The 23,768-nt window shown below is 43.2% G+C and overlaps 1 protein-coding gene across 6 annotated transcripts in view; it reads right to left on the bottom strand.

Annotated features, from left to right (window-relative positions):
• CSRNP3 (cysteine and serine rich nuclear protein 3) overlaps nt 1–23,768 on the bottom strand; it is a 213,784-nt gene that overhangs the window by 62,837 nt on the left and 127,179 nt on the right. For 3 of the 6 annotated variants that reach the window (XM_019522742.1, XM_019522740.1, XM_019522743.1), the window contains one exon: nt 3,471–3,641. In XM_019522742.1, the coding sequence (XP_019378287.1) occupies nt 3,471–3,618 (148 nt within the window). In that variant the 5' untranslated portion in view covers nt 3,619–3,641. Of the gene's footprint in view, nt 1–3,470; nt 3,642–6,534; nt 6,592–22,751; nt 22,895–23,768 lie in introns of those variants that run through there. The other 3 variants (XM_019522737.1, XM_019522739.1, XM_019522738.1) reach the window with 3 other exon arrangements.

The raw sequence follows: 23,768 nt of genomic DNA, 5'->3' as shown, positions 1-23,768 counted from the left end.
AATAAGATATACAGATTCATTACCACGAACTGCTTGATACCTGTGGTAAGTTTCATCAACATCCAAGAAACTGAACATACTATAGTAATTCTAAAACTGCAAGAAGGTGCTGAAAATGAAAAAATGAAAATGTAGAGTTAGCAGTATCCTTTTCCTAAGTTTATTTTATTAACCACCTGATACCTGTTCACAGGAGATGACAGAAGGACATTACCATCAGGAGGCAGGAAGGAGGGAGAAGTATTAGCATGCAGTTTCACCATGAGAAATGTATCTATGTCACCATGCCATGGACTTTCCAAGTCGCAAGCTAATGAGGTGGAAGCAGAAAGTGAATCTGGGAGGGAGGAAGGGAGAGGTAGCCTAGATTTGGGCCACCAGATGAACAGCTCTGATACAGATTATACATTCCTTTATTTTCTTTATACAGAAATGTGTTCTTTTTAAAAGGCAGTGGGCTGTACAATCACTGCACAACACAATTGTTTTCTTCCAGACAAACCAAATCACAAATGCATAAGCTCACTTCAGCATCTCATAGGGGCCATAGCAAAAGTGTTCACATCATGACCCCTGTCAGGCAATACTTGTGAATCCTGCTAATGTTCCAAACTGTACACAATGATTTCAAAATGTCTTCAAATGAGCTGGAGGAAATAATGTGTAAAACTGAAAGAAATCTGGAGGTAAATCGTTCCAATGAAGTCAACAATGAAGTAATTGGCCTCAGTGTATTCGTGTAATACAGAATTGCAGGATCTGGGCCTAGGTTTTTTAAACTTTGCAAGTACTCACATTGAAACAAACAAATAAAAACAAAACAGATTAATGTTCCCCAGACTTTCTAGGCACATGAGTTTTTCATTTTTGATAACACTGAGGCAAATGCTTGTCTCAACAAAAAACTATTGACTGTGCAAAATACTGTCTAGAGTAGGCATGGATGCTATGGATAATGGTTGCCAGTATCTCCATCTAACCTGAAGCATTTCATTAAGTCTTTATAATGTGGAATCCTCCATAAAAATGTTATTTGTTTTGCGTATCCCACCCCTATCAAAAACTTCCATTGGTATGGAAATAAAGTACAGTGATCTGAGTATTATATATTGTGATTGTCACTAAATACAGTAGTACCTCTTAAAAGCTTACAATTTTATTCAAGAAAACTAGATAATGTACCAACAGAATCTCGTAATGTTTCCCTTCTCTACCTACCCTATTAGAAATACCTTGAATGCTGAAAATCCTAACTACAAAACTGCAAACAGTTCTCTAAAGCATATGTTTAAGTGCTTCTAGTGTAATTTAGGTCATATTAATAAATAATTCTATGCAGATTTCACTAATTAAATGGTGAGTTACAAAAGTGAAGCCAAAGTGCCACAGGCTTCCAGGGTGGCTTTCATCAATTCACTGCACCTCACTGGAACTCAGTTTTCACTTCTGTAAAACAGAGATAATGATAAATCATATTGACATCTAGGCTAAGTACAGACCGTCAGAAAGCCCAAGGCTGAATTGATTCAGTTCTTCATGGGTTTCTAACCTGCACAGACTGAACTGATGAAGTAATCTGACATTAACTTTTGAAGCTGGAAAGGCAGCTAGATGCCTGCAGTGGTCCAAACTTGAAGCTGGGGAGGACACTAGAGAAGTGTTTCTCAACCCATGGGTCACGCCTCAAAAGTAGGTTGCAAGAATATCTGAAAAGGTAATGAGCAAGTCCCAGAAAAGCGTGGGAAAGCATGGGTTTCTCCTTGCAAGCTGGCAGCCTTCCAGCCAGCAAGGAGCTGCTTGGGGCAATTCGAGATAGCGGGTGCATGTGCAGCTGCATATGGCTGGCATGCAGCCAGTATGGAGAGTGGGAGCTGGCGGCCCAGGGCTTAGGAACTGTTTGGGGCTTGATGTGGAGTGGATGGGTGTGGGGGGTGGGGACAGGTGCCTGTTGGCACTGGGGGAAGATGGCCAGGCACCAAGGCTGTGTCATGGCAGCAGGGGCAGGGGATAGGAAGGCGTCTGCCCCTCCAGCGTGGGAATGGACCCAGGGGGAGCTACATGGCTAAGTACTTGCAGGGGTGGCGTGGATGGGAGACATTGCTTGAGGGACCATGATCAGGCTGCCTGGTGCAGCACAGGAGCCCCAGCCCATGGCTGCTGGGGTGACACAGGCCCCCATTCCCTCTTCCCTCTAGCCCATGCTGGGACCAGAGTTTCTCCGCTGCCGCCCAGATGAGCCAGAGCCACTGCAGCCACCATGCTCCAGCCCAAGTGGGCCAGGGGCAGCTGGGGGCCCCTCCAGCAGGGATGGGGGGGGAGGGGGCTGCAGGTTAGGAGTAAGAGTCATCAGTATGGCCCAGGGTGGCAGGGGATTGTGGCTTGGGAGTGAGGGCACCAGCAAAGCCTGGGGCTATGGGTCAGGACCAGCCATCAATGTCTACAAATGGGTCCTGGTACAAAAAAGTTTGAGAAGCACTGCACTAGAGCACACCTCCCTGCCTGCCACCCGCTGCTGAGGGCACTTTAATGCAGCCAACTGGGGCCCATCACTGATTGGCTGCCCAGCAGGTGCCCCCCCACAAACTCCTGCTGACCCCCTGCAGAGGGGGGAACAGTCCTTCCAGCCTGTGTTCCTGCCAGTGTTGGGTATCCTGCCACATAGGGGGATCCCCACACCTCAGCAGGTATTCCTGCGCCCTGGGCAGGGTTCCTCGAGTGCTGCCACCAGTGCACAGGGGGAATTTCCCCCTCTCATCTCTTGGCAGAGTCAAGTGCCAGCTTGGCCTTGGGCTGGAGGGAATGATTCCCCCCATAGCACCTGTGGGGGCAGAGCTAAGCTGGTGCTGCACCATGCTGAGAGGTGGGAGGGGGCAATTCTCCCTCTGTACCAGTGACAGGGCTCAGGGAACCCTGCCCAGGGCTGGGGAATGCCCACTGAGGCACAGGGATCTGGGCCAGCCCCCAGCTGGAGGGCCTGATCCCTTCACCTCCCACCTGCGTGTTGGTGACTCATGTGGGCCAGGGGGAAGCCCTTTCACACCAGGGATTGGGGCTAGGGCTGAGGAGGGGAGTTCTGTTCCCCTGTCTCCTCCCCACCACCACTCTGCTGGGCTGACTGCCACAGGCTGGATCAGGGCTGCAGAACAGAGGCATTGCTGCTTCAGCTCTGTGACAGCCTGGGGACAGAGCTGGCCCTGCCCAGCTGGAGCAGACAGGATGGGCCAAGGCTAGTGGCCTGCCCTGTGAGATGGGGTTGTGGGGAAACTGGTTTATGTGCACTGAACTTGTATTCTGCTACAGGTTAAAACCATTTTCTTATCACTTAAATTGGTTTATGTGTAATGTCTGTCCCCAGACCTACTGATAAAAAAACTGCTGTATAAGAGCTGTGTATTATTATTACCATTATGCCAGACAATACTATCAATTTGTAGAGGACAATAGAGCTCTACGCAAGACTTTGGACTTACGGGTAAAATGATTAGAAGTAGATGGATTGACACTATCGCCGCTGTCAGCACTTTCACTGCTAGAAATTTCATCATCTGATTCCCGCACAGAGGAGCAGGGTGAGGAGCCATCAACTTCTTCAAACTTCCTCTTTAAAATTCCACTCATAGCTGCAACGCTGTCACATGTATCTGTAACAGGAACACAGGCAATGAAGCATTGATATTTTTGACTGCTGACCATGCAATCAAGGTCTCGAAAGTCATATTTTTGCGGATTTTTAAACACGATTCAGATTATTGTGGCCATTCCTTAACAACTGCTTATTAGGACTTTGATACACTTTAGTTGGAAAGACTATAAATAAACAAACATACATCTATTCAAAAGCCCCATTTTAATTTGCAGACAACAAAGAGACCACCCCCCCATGCTGTTACAATTATGTTTAACAGATTGCTTGCTATGGGAGAGAGATCTTTAGTTACAAGCAGGCTACCCTCTCTTTATGAAACCACCAAAATCTAATTTGAGATACAGACTGAAAGTTTGAGAGACAAGCTGGAACGGCTCTTCATTAAAGACTTCATATAAGATATACCACAAAAGGCAGCAAACAGATGAGCTGCTATTCCAAATTAGTTGCACGCAAAGCCTTACGTAGTCACTGTCACAATGTGGTAGCCTTGGGTTAATGGGTGCCTCAGGTTAACCTAGTTGCCATCCATAGCAGTTTGACTCTCATCAGTGTAGTTTTACAGTAGGTCCTTTTAGGGGCAATTCTACACTAGATTCATTGAAGTTACCTCACTGTAAGGGTTTATGTCTGCTCCTTTATTTACACCAGTGCATAGGCCGACTGCACTGCTGTAAATGTATCATCTGTTCAGGATGTTAGACAATCCTCTGGCTATGGGATGTGATAGCAGCTTTCTTGCTAGCCTTGGTCACTGGAGGAAAACTCAGTAACATATGTCCCTTTAGGGTTGGATTTAAAGAAGTAGCTACCCTCCCTTCTCAGAGGGGTCCACTTCTATTAAGGAATTAAACACTGTTGTGATACCCAAGAGTTATAACAGGGAAAGTATTATTTGATTATACCCATTTTACAGAAGGATAGAATGCAACATGGGAAGGGTTAGGAAATTTACAAAGCTGTATAATAAAGTGGTGGCTCAGCTAGGCTTAGAATTAAGAGATTCCTAATTCCTGGCTCTCAGTCATTAATCACTCAAGGTAAATGGTCCATTAACCTCCCTGTCTCATATATTAAGAGTTGGGGAGGCAAGGAATTCTTCAAGTTCAAGAGAAAGCAGTAGACAAAAAAATATATACCCCACAAGCAGCCTAGCTGACTTGGCCCCAATTGTGGCAGTATGTTCACTTGTGTATAAAGGATATACCCAACTCTTATGACTATAACAAACTTGTTTAACTGTAATGGGGATTCCAAGTAAATGCAAGGACTGGCTCATGGACAGTGCTTTGTAGGAAGGAGGCTTCAGAATCTTATTTAAAATCAGCCAACACAATGAAAGAGTCAGTTTGGTGATCTGTTCTGCCTTGTCAAAGCATTTTACATTATGCTCCAGCACTTCAGCAGTCAGAAGCACTTATGGAACAATTTTAGCACTGCAGCTCCACATAAACTTGCCTTTGTAAAAGCAGGGCAGAAGCTACAAGCATGGCCATTATTTTATTTTAAAGTTTTTTTCTTTGCTTTATTTAATGGTGAACTCTAAAATGCAGGATTGGATCATTTGCCAGTTACGAATCAGAAGTTTGGGGAAGCACTTGATTGGCACAAGCCAATTTTGATCTCACATCTCCAACAGCAGGAAGCAGGAAGGGAACCTGACAAAAACCCCACGCTATGTGCAGGCCTGGTATGCAGTCCTTCCTAGTCTTTGGAATCAATTTACACCTTAGGGTATGACACTGGAATACCTGTCTTTGCTTGTACAGCCATCCCTTTAACAATCCTTTTGACTTATTGATGTCTTGAGACAATGAATGCTGCACTAATTTATGGAAGAAAAAAACCCAACTTTTCAGTTACAACATAGATGGCCAGCAGTAGTCTTCAATATAATTGCAACAACAACCATTTGCCTAGAAACCATACTGCAGTAGATACACAATGCTTCTACCTGCAGTGGGCCTACTTTGGAAAGTCTGGATAGAGGTGGGATTTCCTCAGCATTTCCTTATTGGCTAGTACTCGGTGAGTCAAATTGTGTTAGCCATTGTGGATCCTATTCTGGAGGTACCTAAATCTCCCCATGTGTGGTATACGGAGAGAGAGACACCCATTACAGGGTTCTAGAGTCCAGCCTAGCAATAATGAAACATCTCTTTGTTTAAGTCTGCACATGTCAAAATAACATATGGAAATGGCTCTGGAAATCTTTTGACCTTTTTTCTATTCTCTCCTCTCAAGCAGAAGAGATTGAACTGCTGTGATTGAGAGTAGAAGGAGATCCTGGGTCAGACAGCTCCCAGGAAGTTCTCATTTTGCTCCTGTCTCTGACAAACAATTCTGAACTAGGTTAAAAAGGAAAAAGAAAAAACAAAAGAAGCTGTATTAAACAGTAGGTTCTATAAAGAGTAATAGCTGAGACTGTTCATTTCTGAACTCCTTTGCTAAAATATTTTTTCAGCTTTTAATTTCTTTTTTCTTTATTAAAAAGTAATTGAAATCCCTGAATTTATCTTTTGGCCATCTGAAATCCAACTAAATTGTCCTCTAACATCTATAATCAAGTTTTTAGATTATTAAATTTGCATATATCACATAGAGTTGCCACATTTATCACAATTTAAATATTTAAATTTAAAAGAAGCTAGAATTAATTGATAAAGTAAGACTTAAAACTGTGGATTAAAGGAGTGCACAGTGGCAGATGGGCAAGTTCCATTTGTTTTAAAAAATGTTTTCAACTTCTTGTGACTAAATGGCAGAGAGGGAGCGAGAGAGAAAGAAAGGGTTGGGGGAGCATTGAAGAAGGCTGCCAAGGAGATGGCCAGGAGAAAGAAGGACAGAAGCAGGTTAAAAGTCAAGCCAAGGGTAAAGATATAAATTACCACGGCCTCTGGCAGGAATCAATTATGCTGTCCGTTCTGGCGTCAAAATATGCTTGCCTGGAAGGAAGAACATAAGGAACTTGCTTTTCTATTCTTTCACTCTATACCATATCAGCCTCTCTCATTACCCTTCTACATAAAAGTCTTTAAATCTGATTGTGAAATTGAAGCAGATAAAATTTAAGCAAGAGAAATTAAATGGCAAGGAATATTTGCATGACAATTTAAACAAGAATAATCTCAAGTTAACTTTTTTGGCAAGCTGGCGTTTCAGCATAAACAGCTCACCCAGTTACACCAGTGATTCTCAATCATGGTTTCATGACACCCTGGTTGTGCCTTGAGATCTTTTCAAGGGTGCCATCAGGTGCCACACAATGTTAACGTGGTTATGGGAATAAACATGATCCAGAGAATAAACCCAGAAATTTCAGTTAGAAATACATAGTATGACAAACATTTGGTTGCAAATAACTAATGAAAACCAGAACAGGGCAGAAGAACTGCTCTATTATTTTTCCCACACAAAAAAAAAAAAGAGGGAAAACTAAGAGCCAGTACAGTAAAAGCTCTGCTTTTGCTGTATTTTCCTAGGAGTGCCTGGCATCTAAAAAGGCTAAAAACTACACCTGTGCAAAGCAGCAAGTATTCGATTCAGATTCGGCTGATTTGGAGGGACAGTGATTCAATTCAGTGATTCTGCTGAGTGCTACTGGCTCTGCCGCTGTGGCAGCATGTGACAGCCGTGGCAGAGCCTGTATAGGACTGTCCATGATGCCCCCCAAAGCCCGAGATGGTCACCCTGGTTCACACCTCCCAGGGACAGTCCCCTCTCCGGGACAGTCCTGGGTGCAGGACTCGGGGAGGGGGGGCCCCACCCCTGTGCACCGCCATGTGCCGCTGGTCCAGGAGGGCATGGGAGTGGGTCTCCAGATCTGCGCAGGGCAGGCTGGGCTGGGCTGCATTACAGATGGGTGGTGGAAGGCACTGGGAGTGGAGGCTATGCCCCTCCACCACTCACCCAGCCACCCCACACCTCCAGGACAAGCCCCGGCTTTGCTAGGCAAGCCGCGGCAGGACATGGGGATGGGCACGTGGACCCAGATCAGAGTGGGGCTGGTGGCAGGGACTATGGGGAATTTTAGGGTGGCTGCAGCCCCCACATTGCTCCCACTCCACTGAGCTCTGCTTAGCCCTGGCTCCAACCACCCCATGGGGCACAGCCCAGCAGTGAGCAACTGGGGCTAGCCACCTGGAGCACAGCCCAGCCCAACCTGCCCCACACAGATCCAGGGGCAGACGTCTGCTCCCATGCCACTCCCAGACAGACAACTTGCAACAGCAAGAGCTCCCCCACCCCCCCAAGTCCCATGCCCTCCCTGCCCCAGCTGGGCAACTTGTTCCAGCCACAGCCCCAACCCCAATCCCTTCCTTGTTGTGGGGGCATTGATCCCCCTGCCATGCCTGTTCCCTCCCCCCTTTACCCACCACAACAGATTTACCAGCTGGAGGCAGCAGTGTCCAGCATCCTGCTGCCTGTTTAGTCTATGGCTGAATCTCCAAATCAGCACCAAATTGATTTGGAGGCTTCTGGTTCAATTTGGAGCTTTTAATTGGTCTCCTGATTCAATTCAGATTCAGAGATTTGGCCGCCGAATTGGGCCAAATCTCCTCCACATCGAATTGGCTCCCAAAGCTTTGCACAGCCCTTCTCAGAACCACTGGCTTACACAAACATGGTAAGTAAAAATAAGCTTTTCTACCCATGTTAAAAACAAACAAACTTGCAACTATTTTGTTCAGAAACTCAGCCATAGGTGGCTACAGAGGCTGACTCAGATTCCTTTTTCTCTCTGCTTTCGGGAAATCTGGCAGGGGCATCCCAGGATGTGGCCACTTTGAGTCTCAGAAAGATCTCAGTTTAATAAATCTCTGCTGAGCATAAGTGGATTTTGGCAGCTAAATTCCCTGAGGACTGTGTCTGCCTCAAAATGGTTGGATTTTGTCTATGCATATGGTAAGCTCGTTTACCTGGGACAGTCCTGGATTTTGGAAGCTGGTCCCATCTGGTTAGTGGGATTTAAAATGAACATCCCAGAAACACAGGGGTGCAGGGAGGCAGAGCAGTGCACAGTGGAGCAGCATGCCATGCCAGGCAGGTACCACTCACTGCCTGCTTGCCCAGTGCACCATGCTGTCCCACCCACCCTGCTCTGCTCTGCACCATGTCATCCCACCCACCCTGCTCTGCTCCACCCCACCCCACCCCTGCCTGCAGCTGTGCTGCTAACTTTGAGGGGAGGAAAGCAGTGTCCAAGATATCCCAGATGTTTAGGAATTCCTAATCAGCCTATCTATGCAGTCTCTTCAGGTTAACACATGGTCAGGTGGCTGCAGAGGCTGACTAGGATTTCTCTGTATTTACTCCCCCTGACTGGAATGATGTTCTGGTGTCAAGCATATAGACCCCAAAGCCTAATCTCTCTCAGTCTTGTGCTCTCAATGCTCCTGCTGTTGGCATCCATGAAAGATGCAGTTGGAGGTCAGGAACTCGATGTTAGGAGAAAAAAGAAAGAACAGCTGGGGCCAGGTACAGACATTACACTTTTACTGGTATAAGTGATTGGACACCAGTCTACACCAATAACAAAATAGGAATTTGGCACACGCAGACCAGTTTAAAATGGCAGAACCCAGTCTAAGATTTACTCCCCAACCAAAGGCCAATGTGTCTTCTGTTTTCTACTAATCTAAATTACGTTGCTTACAGAAAGCCACGTAACTTAGATCAATTCTGCCTCAGGCTTTTTGAATGTCTGTATATAGCCCAGAGGTAGAAAAGAAACAAGCAAAGAGAAAGGCAGAAGATGAGGGTTAGAAGGAACAAGAAGAGGAACCAGATCTGCAATGGGGGAGAGCAAGAAGAAGGGAAGAGAACCACATGGACAAGAGAAAGGAAAAGGGATGGAAGAGAGGAGCCGGTGTCTAGGCCAGTGGTTATGAACCTTTTAGACTCAGGGCACCACTTCTTTGACTTAAAGCACACCTTGGGAAATGCTGGCTCTTCATTTTCACTTGTTTTTTGACTACAGAAAAATAGAGCAATTATGTTGCAAAGAACAAAGAAAGATCACAGTAGGTCAGAACATTTTTAAAACTATGTATTTCTATTAGAAATTTCTGCATTAATCTTGAGTCATATTTCACAGCAGGTAACACCCTGTGGCACCCCTAAAAGGATCTCAAGACACTCCAGGATGCTGCAACACCCAGTTGAGAACCACAGGTTTTGGGAGTGATCAGAGCAGAGAGGGAACAAAGGCAGGAGCTGTGGGTGGCTCTAGATGGGAAGGAACCAGGGTGAAAGACACAAGTAGGAGTGGAGTGGGATCAGCAGACGGTAGTCTGGAACAGAAAGGAATAACCGAGCAGGCCAAGAATAGGTAGGAACAAAAGACTGAGAGAAGCTGGGAAGCGACTGAAGAGTCTATATTCCACTACTGAACCTATAATTGAATCCAGGAGTCCTGGGCCCAATATCCCTATTGTGTGATAAACACCTGTAAAAACAACTAAAACAATGTCCACATATCTTCTGGTCGCATATTCATAGATGTTAAGGGGTAATAAAAAGAATACTCTCATGGTGAAGGCAGCTGAATTGTGCCCTGAAAAAATGGATTCCATATCTACCTCCACTATGAAGTTTGTGATGCAAAGTGAATAATGTAAACACATTATACACAGCGGGTAGTTTTGTGTCCCTTATCTTAAACACATGGGATCCTATTTGTGTAAGTGCTCAGCATTCCTAATTGCAATTAAGTTCATTGAGACATTTGCTTTGAACATGCAAAAATTTCACATTTGAAATAAAAATTTTGAATTTTGTGATGAAAAACTCTGGTAGTGTCAAATTAAACACCCCAAATTAGTTGACATTTCTAGTAATTTTGGTTTATATATTCTGTTGTCAGCTCCTCATTTGTAAAATAAGGACAATAATACTCCACATGAAGAGGTGGTATAGATGAATTCATTAATGAATAATACGACAGTGTGACAGAAGACACCATAAAGAAATTAAGACGTCCATATTCAAACCACCAGTGGGTAGTGTGCAGTAAAAGGAATGCATGGAGAATATACTGAAAAATGGGGATATACTTCCACAATAAACACCACCAGTCCTATGCATTGAATAAGACAATGGTCCTTAGAAAAAAAATGATCAGATAATTAAAACATGTATCAAAATGAAAATATACATAAGGAAACCAAGTTAAGTTAGCACAAGCCACCTTAACTTAATCATTTCCTAAATTCTGAGTGCTTAATGTTATAACTGTAAGGATTTTTAATGTGCATTTTAAAGGCAATTTAATATGCATTCATTATATATTAATTTAGAAATCTAAAGTATCGGACTGGATCACGAATGCAATTTCTAGTACAGGTAAGCTGAAAATGGTCTTTGCTTTCTATGTAGCTTTCCCAATAACTGTCCTTCTGTGAAGAGAGCAGCCATTTTGTTCTCAAGAGTTTCTACAGTGTTACATGGGTTGCATGCTCATATTCCTTCATTAAGGTTTTAGGTTTTATTTTTGATTTCTAATTTCCTCCATTAAAGATACCTTCCTTCATTTTAAACAATAGTGAAGGTAGCAAAGTTAGGTTTTGTTTTAAAGAAGAAAAGAGCATCTTACCCTGATGATATGCAAAAACTTTGAAAAATAATATTTGTGTCTTCGTAAAAACTACTAGACAAAAACTTGCTTATTAGCCTTGTTTCCCAATGCATTTAGCAAACTGTATGAATTGAATTGCTTGCAAAGTTAACTTGTAGGATGCTCTACTGGGGTATTACAAAGTATAAACATGAAATAATGAAAGTGATGCAATTTAAACTCAGAGATGCTATATAAACCATACTTTTCCGTAGCAAAATTATTTAAGGAATGACATTTTAACTAAGATAACTTACAGATAAAATCGTCTGTAAGGGTATAATCTTGCATAGGGACACAGTACTCTGTATCATTCAGGATCAAGCCCTAGATCCAGAAATGATTTTTTAGGAAGACTGTCTCATGTTTTGGCACTACATTTCTCTGAAATACCAAATACCAGTTGAGGGAAATACTTGGCACGATTTTGTGAAAAGAGGTACTTGGAAACTGGAGTATAAAATATTAGAGCATGCATGTGTGTGCACATAAGAACTAAGTACAGAGGTTCAAAAAGCCCAAGGCAGAATTGGTTCAATCTTTGCAGGTTTTCCTAAGCTGCGTAGTTTGAACCAATTACAAACTGAACAAACATTTAGTGTTTGGGTGACGAAGACAAGCAGAAGCCTGCACTGGTCCAAGGCAGGAGCCTGGGAGGGAGGAGGGCGGAGGGCTTACACATACTACCCCTCATGGCCAGCTGCCTAAGGTTGCTAAACTGAGCCCCATGGCAGCCAAGGCCTGATTGGCTGCTGGACACATGCCACCCCCACCCCACTCTGAGCCACACATAACCTGGCTAGCAGGGCTCTGATTGGCTCAGCCCAATAGGCAGAAGGAGAAAAAATATTTGTGGGGGGGCTGAGTACATGCGCATGCACCCCCCCATACCCAACAGGTAGGGGAAGGGGTGGGGGGAGGGGAAAAGGCAATGTGGGGGGCAGATGGAGGGAGGGAGAAGGGCACAGGCAAGGACAGGGGCTGGGGTGAATGGGGCTCCAGCCAGGCTGGGTGATGTGTCAATCAGAGCCCGGGTGGCTCATCCAGCACCACAGGGGGGCTCCCTCCACTGTCTGCACCCCAGTGGAGGCCTGGGGAGCACATGTCCCCCCCCCATCTGTGAATGGGGTGGAGGTGGCTGCTGTTGCATGCTGGGCCTTGCTCCCTGCTGCCTCAAGAGCTGTGCGATGCCATGTGTGTCCAGGCAGGGGCGCAGCGCAACTCAGCAGCCACAGGCACGTGGTGTTGCACCACTCCTGGGGCAGCTGTAGCAATGCAGAAAACCCAGTGCGCTGTGACAGTCACCTCTGCCCTACACACAGATCGAGGGGCACCTGTCCTCCGGGCCTCCACTGGGGTGTACACAGTGGCGGGAACCCCCCCATGTCCCAGGATGAGCTGGCTCCAGCTGTCCCACCACCTGGCCCACCAGGGTTCTATTTACCCCAGCCCCTGCCCTTGCCCCTGCCACATGACCTCCCTCACCATGGGGGCTTTGATCTGCTCCCCCCAGCTCCTTCACAAAAATCAACTGGTACTTGCCTGCCTGCTGGGCAGACAGTGACCCATGCTCCAGGCTGCGATCCTGGCTGCGTACATGCCTTTCTCCCCCTGCTGCAACCGCTCAGAGCCCGCAGCCGGGCTGCCCTGCAGTCCTACCCACTGCCCTGCATTTGGGGGGGAGGGACTGAGCCCCATTAGCCTCATTCTTCCACCACCTATGCTCAGCCCTGCCCCTTCCACAGCACCATGCCTGAGAGGGGATGGGGGTGGGGAACATGCACACACACAGACTGGCACCAGCCCCCCCACACCTGGGGTCTTCCCGCCATGGGAGAAAGATCCCAATAGGGTTTTTCATTCTCCTGCAGCCCAGCTTGCCAGGCTGGGGTCAGCTCAGCCCTGCCCCCTACCCAGCCCTTGCCTGTTAGAGGTGGGGGCCATATAGGGAAATGCACTAGGCCAGCTGGGCACCTGCACCTGCAGCTGGGGTCTACCCAGTGTGGAGGAGGGTGAAAGCCTCTACTGGAGGCTTTTCACTCCCCTGTAGCCTGGCTTACTGGGATGGGATCAGCTCACCCCCACCCCAACTCCAGACCCTGCCTTTGAGAAGTGCGGGGCAGGGGTTGAACACACCAGCCCAGTTTGGTACTGCTACCCTCCCCCCCTTCAGAGCTGGTGCCATTGTGGAGGGTTTGGATTCCTTGACCACAACCTGCACTTCCAGGATAAGGCCTTGTTTGGGCGAGACAGGTTACATCTCTCTCCAAGAGTTAAGAGTCTCTTCTCTTACAGGTTGGCTGATCTCCTATGTCAGGCTTTAAACTAGGTTCATCGGGGATGTTGACAACAGGGAGAGGCCAGGAACGATGAACCTCAAGCCAGGTGCTGGAACAGTCCAGGTAAGTACCAAGGGCCCCACTAAGCATCAGAATGGGGAAGTAGCAAGGGCACATATTGTCGTGGCTTAGATGCCTCTATACTAATGCTAGGAGCATGGGGAACAACCAGGAGGAAGTTGCACTCCCACTTGCAAATAAAGAATTTGATCTGGTTGGGCTAACAGAAACTTGGTAGAATCCTACCCACGACTGGGCAGTGGACATTGAGAGCTACAGGTTGTATAGACAGGACACAGTGGGGAAAAAAGCTGTGGGGGGGCGTTGCTCTCTATGTTAAAGAGCAGTATACATCTTGTTTTGTTAATTTGGGCCACGAAGAAGGGCAAATTGGGTCAGTTTAAGGGAGGTCAGAGTGAAAGGGACTTGGTAGTGGGGGTCTACTACAGACCCCCACACCAGGGGGATGAGTTAGGCCTAGAATTCTCAAGTCAGCTCTCAGAGGCAGCACGCTCAAAGGACCTGGTCATCATGGGTGACTTTAACTTCCCAGACATCTGTTGGGAGAAATAGGCAGCCAGGTGTGCCCATTCATAAAAGTTTCTAACCTCCTTATAGGACCTTCACCTATTGCAGGAGGTACACATTCCCATTAGGGAAAATGCCTTACTAGACTTGGTACTGGCCACAGGGGATGACATGGTGGGGGACCTGCAGGTGCAAGGTAACCTAGGCGATAGTGACCACCTATCGGGTTCAATAGCTGGAGAAAGGTAGGGAAGATAATTAGTAGGGCAGAAGTGCTAGACTTTAGGAAGGCCAACTTCAACAAGTTCAGAGGTTAGTTAGGGAGGGACTGACTGGTAAAAGCCTCGTAGAGATGGGAGTCTAGGAAGGGTGGGCATTTCTCATGGGACTAATCCTGCAGGCACAGAAAAGGATCATCCTAGTACACACAAAAGGGAGCAAAAAAGCAAAGAAATCCTCTTGGTGGAGCAGAAAAATCCAGGAGAGCCTGGAGGGAAAAAAAGAGGCTTGCAGGCTGTGGAAGCAGGGGGCTGCCACCAAGAAAGAGTATACATGCTTAGCTCAAGCTTGCAGGGAAACAGTGAGGAAAGCCAAAGCAGAAATGGAGCTTAGGCTGGCAGCAAAAGTTAAGGGTAACAAAAAGCCATTTTTAAGTACACAGGAAGCAAAAAGAAGGTGCAGGGTAACTTAGAGCCCCTTCAGGATGAACTAGGGCAACTGGTAACAGATAGGATGGCCAAAGCAGAGCTTCTAAATGATTTCTTTGCATCCGTGTTCCTGGACATGAATACAAATACGCATCCCATTGGGACCTTAGGTAAGCCCGATATAGATACAAACCCACCAACTGTTCGAGCTGACCTAGTAAAGGGGCACCTGGAGGGGTTGAATGTATTTAAGTCAACAGGTCCTGATGATCTCCATCCTAGGGTATTTAGGAAATTAGCTGGAGTCATAGCGGAGCCACTGGCACAACTGTTTGAGCACTTGTGGTGCTCAGGACAGGTCCTGGAGGATTGGAAAAGGGCCAACGTGGTTCCTATTTTCAAGACGGGGTGGAAGAAGGAACTGGGTAACTATAGGCTGGTTAGTCTCACCTATCCTTGGCAAGACCTTTGAGAAAATTGTTAAGGATCACATTTGTGGGGGACCACCGGGTAAAATGATGTTAAGGGGCAATCAGCATGGGTTCAATAGCAGGCTAACCTGGTTTCATTTTATAACTGGGTCACAAAATGCTTGGATGAAGGAATAGAGGTAGATGTTATTTACTTAGATTTTTAAAAGGCCTTTGACACAATGTCACACCCAATTATTATAAATAAACTAATCAGTTGCAATGTAGATTATTACACAGTCTGATGGGTAGAAAATTGGCTCATGGGATGCACCCAGAGAGTGGACAGGTCGGTTTCTACCTGGAGAAATGTGGGCAGTGGAGTCCCCCAAGGCTCTGTCCTGGGACTGGTACTATTCAATATCTTCATTAGTGACTTGGATGAGGGAGTATAAAGCACCCTGTCCAAGTTTGCTGACAACACCAAACTATGGGGGAGGTACACAAAACAGACAGCAGGGAGCGAATCCAGGCTGATTTGGAAAGGCTGGGGAAATGGGCTTAACAGTTTAGGATGCAATTTAACAAGAATAAGTGTCATGTGTTGCACCTGGGAGGAAGAATCATGAACACTCCTATAGCCTGGGAGGGACCACTCTAAGTAGCACAACTGAGGAAAGGGATCTTGGAGTCATAGTCGACTCCAAAATAAACATGAATGTGATGAGGTAATAAGTAAAGCTAACTGCACCCTTTCTTGCATAAGTAGGTGCATCACAAACAGGTCTAGGTAGGTGATATTGCCCCTCTATGCGGCGCTGGTCAGGCTGCAGCTGGAGTACTGCATCCAGTTTTGGGCGCCGCACTTCAGGAGGGATGTGGATGGCCTGGAGAGGGTTCGGAGGAGGGCCACTTGTCTGGTTAAAGGCCTACAGAAAAAACCCTATGTGGACCAATTGGGATACCTGAACCTCTTCAGCCTCTGCAAGAGGAGGTTGAGAGGTGATCTTATGGTCGCCTACAAACTCATCAGTGGGGGTGGGGGCAGCAAGAAATAGGGGATACAATGTTTACCAGGGTGCCTGTCAAGGGAACTAGAAATAATGGCCACAAACTAGAAGAGAGCAAATTCGGATTGGACATCAGGAAAAAATTCTTTACAGTGAGGGTTGCCAAAATGTGGAATAAGCTTCCAAGGGAGGTTGTGCTGTCCCCTTCCTTGGAGGTGTTTAAAAGGAGATTGGACAGACACCTGGCTGGGGTCATCTGGCCCCAGTACTCATTCCTGCCCAGGGCAGGGGGGTGGACTTGATGATCTAATAGGTCCCTTCCGACCCTACATCTATGAAATTATGACACTTCTGTCCCTAGCCAAGAAGTTTTAGTAATATTGGTAATATGAATATTTGCCTCTGAGTCTATTTCTTTTTAGTTTGCCATCATCACATATCAAACAGAAATTGATACAATGGTATTTAAGAGGATGGGATCCATCAATCCCCAGAGAACAATGCCAGTAAAAGGACTTATACTGGAAAACATAAATGACTTAAAGTCTGCTACAACATGGTGGTGCTTTGAACTTACCATTTAAAACATGATGGCAACAGGAAAGTAAAAACAAGTGAAATATACTTTCCCTTTGCTTTGTAACTTTAGACTGAAAATCTTTTCTGAGGCTTGACAGACGAGGCAGAGTCCTAATAATATGTGAATACCCACCCAATTCCTAAGACAGTGTTGTCACCAGGAAAGTGATGAATAGAAACTAAGCAGCTAACCTATTCCCCACAGTGTTTGCTGACTTATAACTGCCTTATGACCATTCAACATCTCAGTCAGAGGACTCTGCTGGGACAAAATTAATTATCTACCACATGCCATTGTGAAAAGCATTACTGTGGAAGCATGAGAGTTATAGAAGCTGTACTTTTAAGAGTCTCCCTAGACTCTTTTTCATACTATTTATTTTACTGCATTTTCTCTGTCAAACAGTGGTGATTTTATCTTTAAAACAGTGTTAATATTTCCTAATGTTCCTGTTTTGTTTTAAAAGAAGAGCCACAACTAAAAATGTGATTTTTGCATGTGAATGTGTTTGTGGAAGGCTATGACAGTAAACTTTTGCACAGACTTAATTGAAAACCACAAAGTTAAACCCTGAGCTGATTTGGAAGTTAATAGCCAGCAGGAGCTGAGCAATGACTCTGGCAACACAAAAGAGCAGCAAATGGGCTCTCTGTGAGAATGTTAAGTCCCCAAGGGGCCAGGAGGCCCCCTTCTCTCACAAAAATGTTTTTTAAAATATAAGAGGTTATTTTGTGGCTAAAAAGATCAGCTGTTAGACCATCTGCTGAAAATGAGACTCATTGTTTTTACCTTTAACGCTAAAATAAGGTGAAAGTAAGGATCTTTGAAAAATGGGTAGAAACCAAAGTACACAGCATATGACATTAATTTCTGACATCCCACGACTTTTTTCCTTTCCACCATGACTTCTGAATTTCTTAAAAATCTGCCACAATTAAAATTCTCCCTTGAATGACCAAGGTAGAAAACTATACACTTGTGTATTTAGCCTTATACAATGGCATTTGCTGAGGACTGCTATCCCACAGCCAAAGCTACTAAAAGCCTACGTTCTACTAAAAGAGAAGCCTGCTGTGTATATGTCCAAAAACAAAATCCATTTAAAATAACTTTAAAATCCTGGCACTCATCTAAGATAAGATGAGTCCATTTGCAAAGCTTGTATTCCTATTCTGACAGGGAAAGCCACTGCTGGACCAACATGTTCTTCCCTCCCAAAACTTCCAAGCAAACGTCCTTCAGGTGGGAACTGTCTTAGGGGCACAGAGTGAGCAGTATGGCCAGGTTCCCAGTAACTTGAGGTCCTTGAGATCTGCTCAAAAATCCGGCCTTACTTCACAAGACAGAGAGACCTGAGGCCTCTTTCGACCTCTTCTTTCCCAGATAACAAACCTCTGGTTACTCCCTGTATGGCTATGTGACATATCGTGTACAGTATGCAACATAACCCAGTTGCAATGGGGCCCAGAGGGAGTCCATGATAGTTTAAGTGGAGGGTACTTTACTGATCAGTCTAACCAGCAGTACCAATAGTGTAATATAATGATACCTGAGCTTGCTTTAAAGTAGTTAGTTTGGGTACCAATAATAGGCTATCAGTGCCCCATGAAGACTAGTTTTCTTTGCTTCTTGGACTAGTTGACAGAAATAGTGTCATTTTTAGTGTACACAAATAGCAAAAATAACTTGTCAGGTTAAAATGGATCTTGCAAAAAATAATGTGGTTTAATTTCCCCCAGCTTCCTCCAAAACTGGCTGCAGCACACTAATGGCAGCTGTGGTTCCCATGCAGTAGTGCTCTATCAAATTTCTATACTGTGTACAGAATGGTACCGCATATAGCCTCTAGCCCTTCTTCAGCTTCTACCCACTCCATCAGAAGATCCTTAGAGAGTGGCTGCATCAATACTATGGAGCTAGCACTCTCTATTTGCATCAGCCAATACTGATTGCTGGATAGAAGCCCCCTTCCTTCATGGGAAAGAAGATGTAATTCTGTGTCAAATTAGACCAAGAAACATAGTTAAAAGTTCACAAAATAGTTTGGCATTATATTAGCTAAAAGTTGTATATGGGAACCAAAATGCAACCAATCTGGTATTTCTGATGAAGTGAGCTTTAGCTCATAAAAGCTTGTGCTATACATCTACTTTGGTTTAGTCTACAAGGTGCAAATTCATCCTGCCTTCTATTTCTTATAAATGGAAGATGCGTTCATGCTTACAATTCCCTGCATTTAAAAAAGCCTGAAAAAGGGCAAGCTCCTCCCAAATCACTTAAAACTTACATTTTGAGCATTTTTGTCATTTTTAGGCTGACCCAGATTTCTGTGCATCTCTTTTTTCATTTTGCACTGTTTCTTCTTCTTGTTCTTCAAAAAGGCTAATATGAAGTGATGGAAAAAAAGAAACAAGGGCACTGGGATTGCAGCTTTCTTTGGCTGTTGGGAGGGGGAGGGAAGTTGAATGCAAGGGTGAATTACATTTAAACCTGTAATAGGAAATCAGCAGCTATTTTCCAGGTTTTTCTTTTGTTTTGTTTTTTCACTGTTCCCAACTCATGCTAATCTTAGCTTTCATTAGTAGCTGCAGCCAATTTTGGGGGGGGAGTGTGTGAAATTAAAGCCACATTATTTTTGCTAGACCCATTTTCACCTGGTTAATCTTTTTCCTATTTGTGTACACTTGTAAATGGGTCATTTTTGTCTGCAAGCTATATATTCAACCATCCATCAGAGCCAAGAGCAACAAAGAAGTGAAACAGCAACAATCAAAGCTCCGTCATAAGACTGGTCAAATGGAAACAAAATTTTACAGATTTTTATGGTGAAAAATGTTCAGCTGTTATAGAGGCCTACAATATTTTGTTGAGAGTCTGGCACACTTATAATGCAATTTGTCTCAACTTTGTAATTGGTTCAGAGCAATGACAAAGATAGACGGCTGACAGAGAACGAGACAATTTATCTTTCAAAAAGCTTTACGGACTTCGCAATAGATTACACCTGTCTCACTTCAGCATGATCTGCCATCTGTTCATTCAATGGGATAAGTGCTTAAACTTCAAGGTTCAGTTATTAGAAGTATCTATTAAGAACAAGTAGGAGAGTTTTAGATGCAGTAAATTCATTTATTACTATCTTGTGGAGAATATGTCCAATTTCTCTGGGGATGAACCTCCCAGCAGGTAGGGACATTTTCAGGAAATATCTTTTTAAAGAAACGTTTTTAAAATGGGGATGGGAGGGGGAAAGAATGCAAATTTGGGATTTTATGTTCTCAGTTAAACCTCAAACTATAAATTATTTTTCTGGCTAATCCAAATATCTTGTCTAGCCAAAATAAACGGGATATTTTTAAACAAAAGTTATTTCCTTGTTTTACTAAATGAATCAAGACAAGTTTCTAGACAAAGGCTACTGAACAAGATGAAATCATGTGTTTGTTTTACCTACTCAGACAAAAGTGGGCATATTCAGACCTTTCTCTCATTGGGGTAAATCAGAAGCAGTACAATTGAAGTCAAGGGTGTTACAGTGTAACTAAGGTCAGAATCAAGTCTCTGTTTACAATGATGTACTAGAGGTGTAGGGGAAAAATAGTGTTTTGTTTTGTTTTGTTTTTTTAAAAAGCTTAATAGCCAGCATTCAAAATAAAGAAAAGCAATCTCTTTACAAATTTATTGCATTATTGGAGTCTAGGCTTTTAATGAAGAGTAATTCAGAAACCCCAATAGCAGTGGTAACTCAATGTGCCCAAGAAGTCACAGAACAATATCTGAAATCACTTCTTTCATTTTCTAAAATAAAATTAGGATTACAGATAACACATTCAAACCCCCAGAATTTACAGTAGTATAAACTTTTCCAAAGGAAAGCCATTTTGCTTCTGTATATGTAAGTCTTTTACATATAGGTATAGGATATACATACATTTTATACATATATGTAAAGGATGCACATACCTAAATGTTACAATTGCATTGTAATAGTATGGACCACTAGTGTAACATGAAGCACCTTTTGTCATTTTAGAGGACACTATTCAATTTATCCAGGTGTGTGATTACTGTAAGTATTTAATCTCATAAATTAATTTTAATTTTAAAATGTATTGTTTGTTTTATAAAAAGTATGGAAATTATCTGATTAAATATTGCTTTATTTACCCTGTTACTTTAGTCATGTGCATGGTTATTCTGTCTCTTTCTACTTGATGGTTAATATTGAAGATAATATTCTATTTGCTTACTAATGTTGTGTTTCATATGAAACAGTGGTTGATGATGTAAGCAATGTTATGAAATAATTGCAAAAGACATTCTTTCTCATTCAGGTCTGCTCATTAAGATGTATACAATTCTCCTCACTTTTCTTTTTGGAAACTAAGATGTGCAAACATCAGAGCCTCACCCCTCATGGCTTCCAAACTGGCTTCAATACTATGTCCAGACAATAGATATTGGGATTTTCAGGGTGTTGAGTGACTTCCTCCTATTGAAATTCAGTTAACTCTCTGAGATGCCTCTCAGAATCCTAGCCAGAGCACTTGCATGATTGGATTCTAGATGATATATAGCATACATGGTCTGGTCTGTAAGGTGCTGGCCACTCTGGCCCTGACCCAGGAAAACACTTGAACACGTGCTTAACATATAGCAAATGAATACTGCTATTGATATTTTTTGCTGGTACTGGACCAGAGAGATATTTTATAGGACTGAATCCATTTTGAGTATTTTTTTCCTTTTCCCTTGACACAGTCAAATATTTTATAGCATGTTACACTTTAATCAGGATTCCTTTCACTTTACTCAGGCAAGCATGTCTTGATCCTGCAACACTTACTGTTGCAACCAGGGATGCAACCAGGCAGGTATTTTTAAGGAAGGGTGAGAGTGTCTTACTCCTTTGAAAATCTCAAAATATATGGGACCTCTGAATAAAGACTACTTGTAAGTAGTGTGCAAGAAAAGACTATCCAAGTGTCACAGAAAACAACTGATTTCAATGAGACCGTTTTTCTGGGACGAGACAGGAGATTTGGCTAGTAATGGTCTGTAAAAGGCCAGATTTACTTCAGTCTTCTAGCATGTAAAATTAAGCATGATTTCTGACCTATTTTTAATCAAAGCAAACATACTAAAGCTAAAAGATAAAAATGAATTGACACATTGATACAGTAAGCTAAAAACAGTCTGTGCCAAGAGAGTAAAATAAGAAAACCACCACCACAAACATCTAATAAAAAGATTAGAGGGTTTCCCTAATAAGACACAAAAATAGTATAGCAACAAATAAAATGGTATTTCACTCTACATTGCACATATAAAAGCAGTATATGTTGCCTGGGGAAAACTCCACCGTTTCATAATGCAGATGTCAAGCTAAACAAATTCTTACATTAAAAAAAGGATGATTCAAATGAAATAAAAGAAAGTTCTTGCAGTATCTCTGAGTACAAAACATCCAGACTTTAGTTCAATTAATAATAAGTATGATGAGGTGAATAAAGAAATTTAGGTTTGCCAAAAAAAAAAAAAAAGCAAGAAATTACCAAAATAGCTCTTAGTTTCAAAACAGCATGATTTTAACAAATTCCTGCCAAATAGGAATCACAAACAGGTACTTTTTTTTTTTAACGGAAGGTAAAAATAAATCAAAACAACCAACCTCCAATAGGAATGGCTTTCCCGCGTCCCCCCTCAAAGAGGCTCAAAAGGTTAAAAGATTTTAAATATGATTCAATATTATTAAATTGTACTTGACTTTCCTACATATAACGTTTGTTAAACTCATTAAAGCAGAATCTATTTAATGAACAAAGTAGGAATGTTCCATGTCAATGTCAGGCAACAGAATTACAATTCCAAAACCAAAACAAATGCAAGCCTGATTAAACTATCTTTAAAAGTTTTGTCTGAAATCAAGCATTTGCAGAAGCAAATTATGCACAGCATATATTCTCTCAATCATACCTGCAGACAGTGTTAAACAATTGTTGCAGAAAAGCTCAAAGAACTTCTTAAGATACAAAGCGAAGTCTGCTTCATTTTATACCAGCAACAGACTGCTGCAGTACCCAGTACATTTTTTTCAATCAACTGTTACAGCCTTCCACCAGCCCTGTGACCTTTGAACTCATTTCTCCCCCTTCTGCAGTCAAAGCTACTGTGCTTGTCTCATTTACATAAGGCTGGTGAAGGCCTGCCAGCAACAAGAAGGGAATGCTGGGTAAGAAATTGTAGAGCTGCAGTTCAGCTAGAATACCTGAATCATTGGAGAGCTGGGGGAAAAGGGGGGGGGGGGGCGATAGCCACTACATACTGGTTTGATTGGTAAGTCAAAAAATATCTCCTGTTGCAGTTATTAATAGGTAAATGTTTTCATTTTCAAGCATATTAAGCAGCATCCAAAAAGAAAATCAATCTGCAGCAGCTGGTTTACAAGGAGACCAAAACAGTCAAATATTTCATTTAACTACATGTGGCAAGCTAACATGTGATTGTCAACAACTGCCCTCTGTGTCTAAATGTAGCCTTCCATACATTTTAATAAAGTAAAATATTTATCTATAGATCAATCTGTATTTTATTTTGAAATTCAGGCACTTAATGCATAGCTTTTTGCAAGTGTCTCAGTGTGAATTACTATGAGTTGCAGACACAATAGTAAAACTGTATTAGTGTAAACAGATCACGTGCAGAATTCCTTAATAATTAGTTAAATTATTACTAGTCCTTCCTAACACAAATCTCAATTAAATACTATGCCAACATTGTAGCATGGGTATTTGGTAATATCTAGAAGTAGAACATGAAGATTTTATATTGGTAAACTGTTCAGAGATGTTATTTGTAAAAATTATGTATCCCAATTAAAATGATACAGAAATGTTGGTGTGCCTTTAGGAAGGAGGTCCAGTGTTTTATTTTCTGCTTCTTCTCTTTCCTATCCTGTCCCTCCTGTACAGCCTATAGCCCTTGACATTCACC

The sequence above is a fragment of the Gavialis gangeticus genome, unplaced genomic scaffold, assembly GCF_001723915.1.
Source record: "Gavialis gangeticus isolate Ggan-Ray unplaced genomic scaffold, GavGan_comp1, whole genome shotgun sequence".
In the NCBI taxonomy this organism is placed as follows: Eukaryota; Metazoa; Chordata; order Crocodylia; family Gavialidae; genus Gavialis; species Gavialis gangeticus.
Note: the sequence above shows the minus strand (reverse complement) of the source record. Positions and strands in the feature narration are given on the sequence as shown.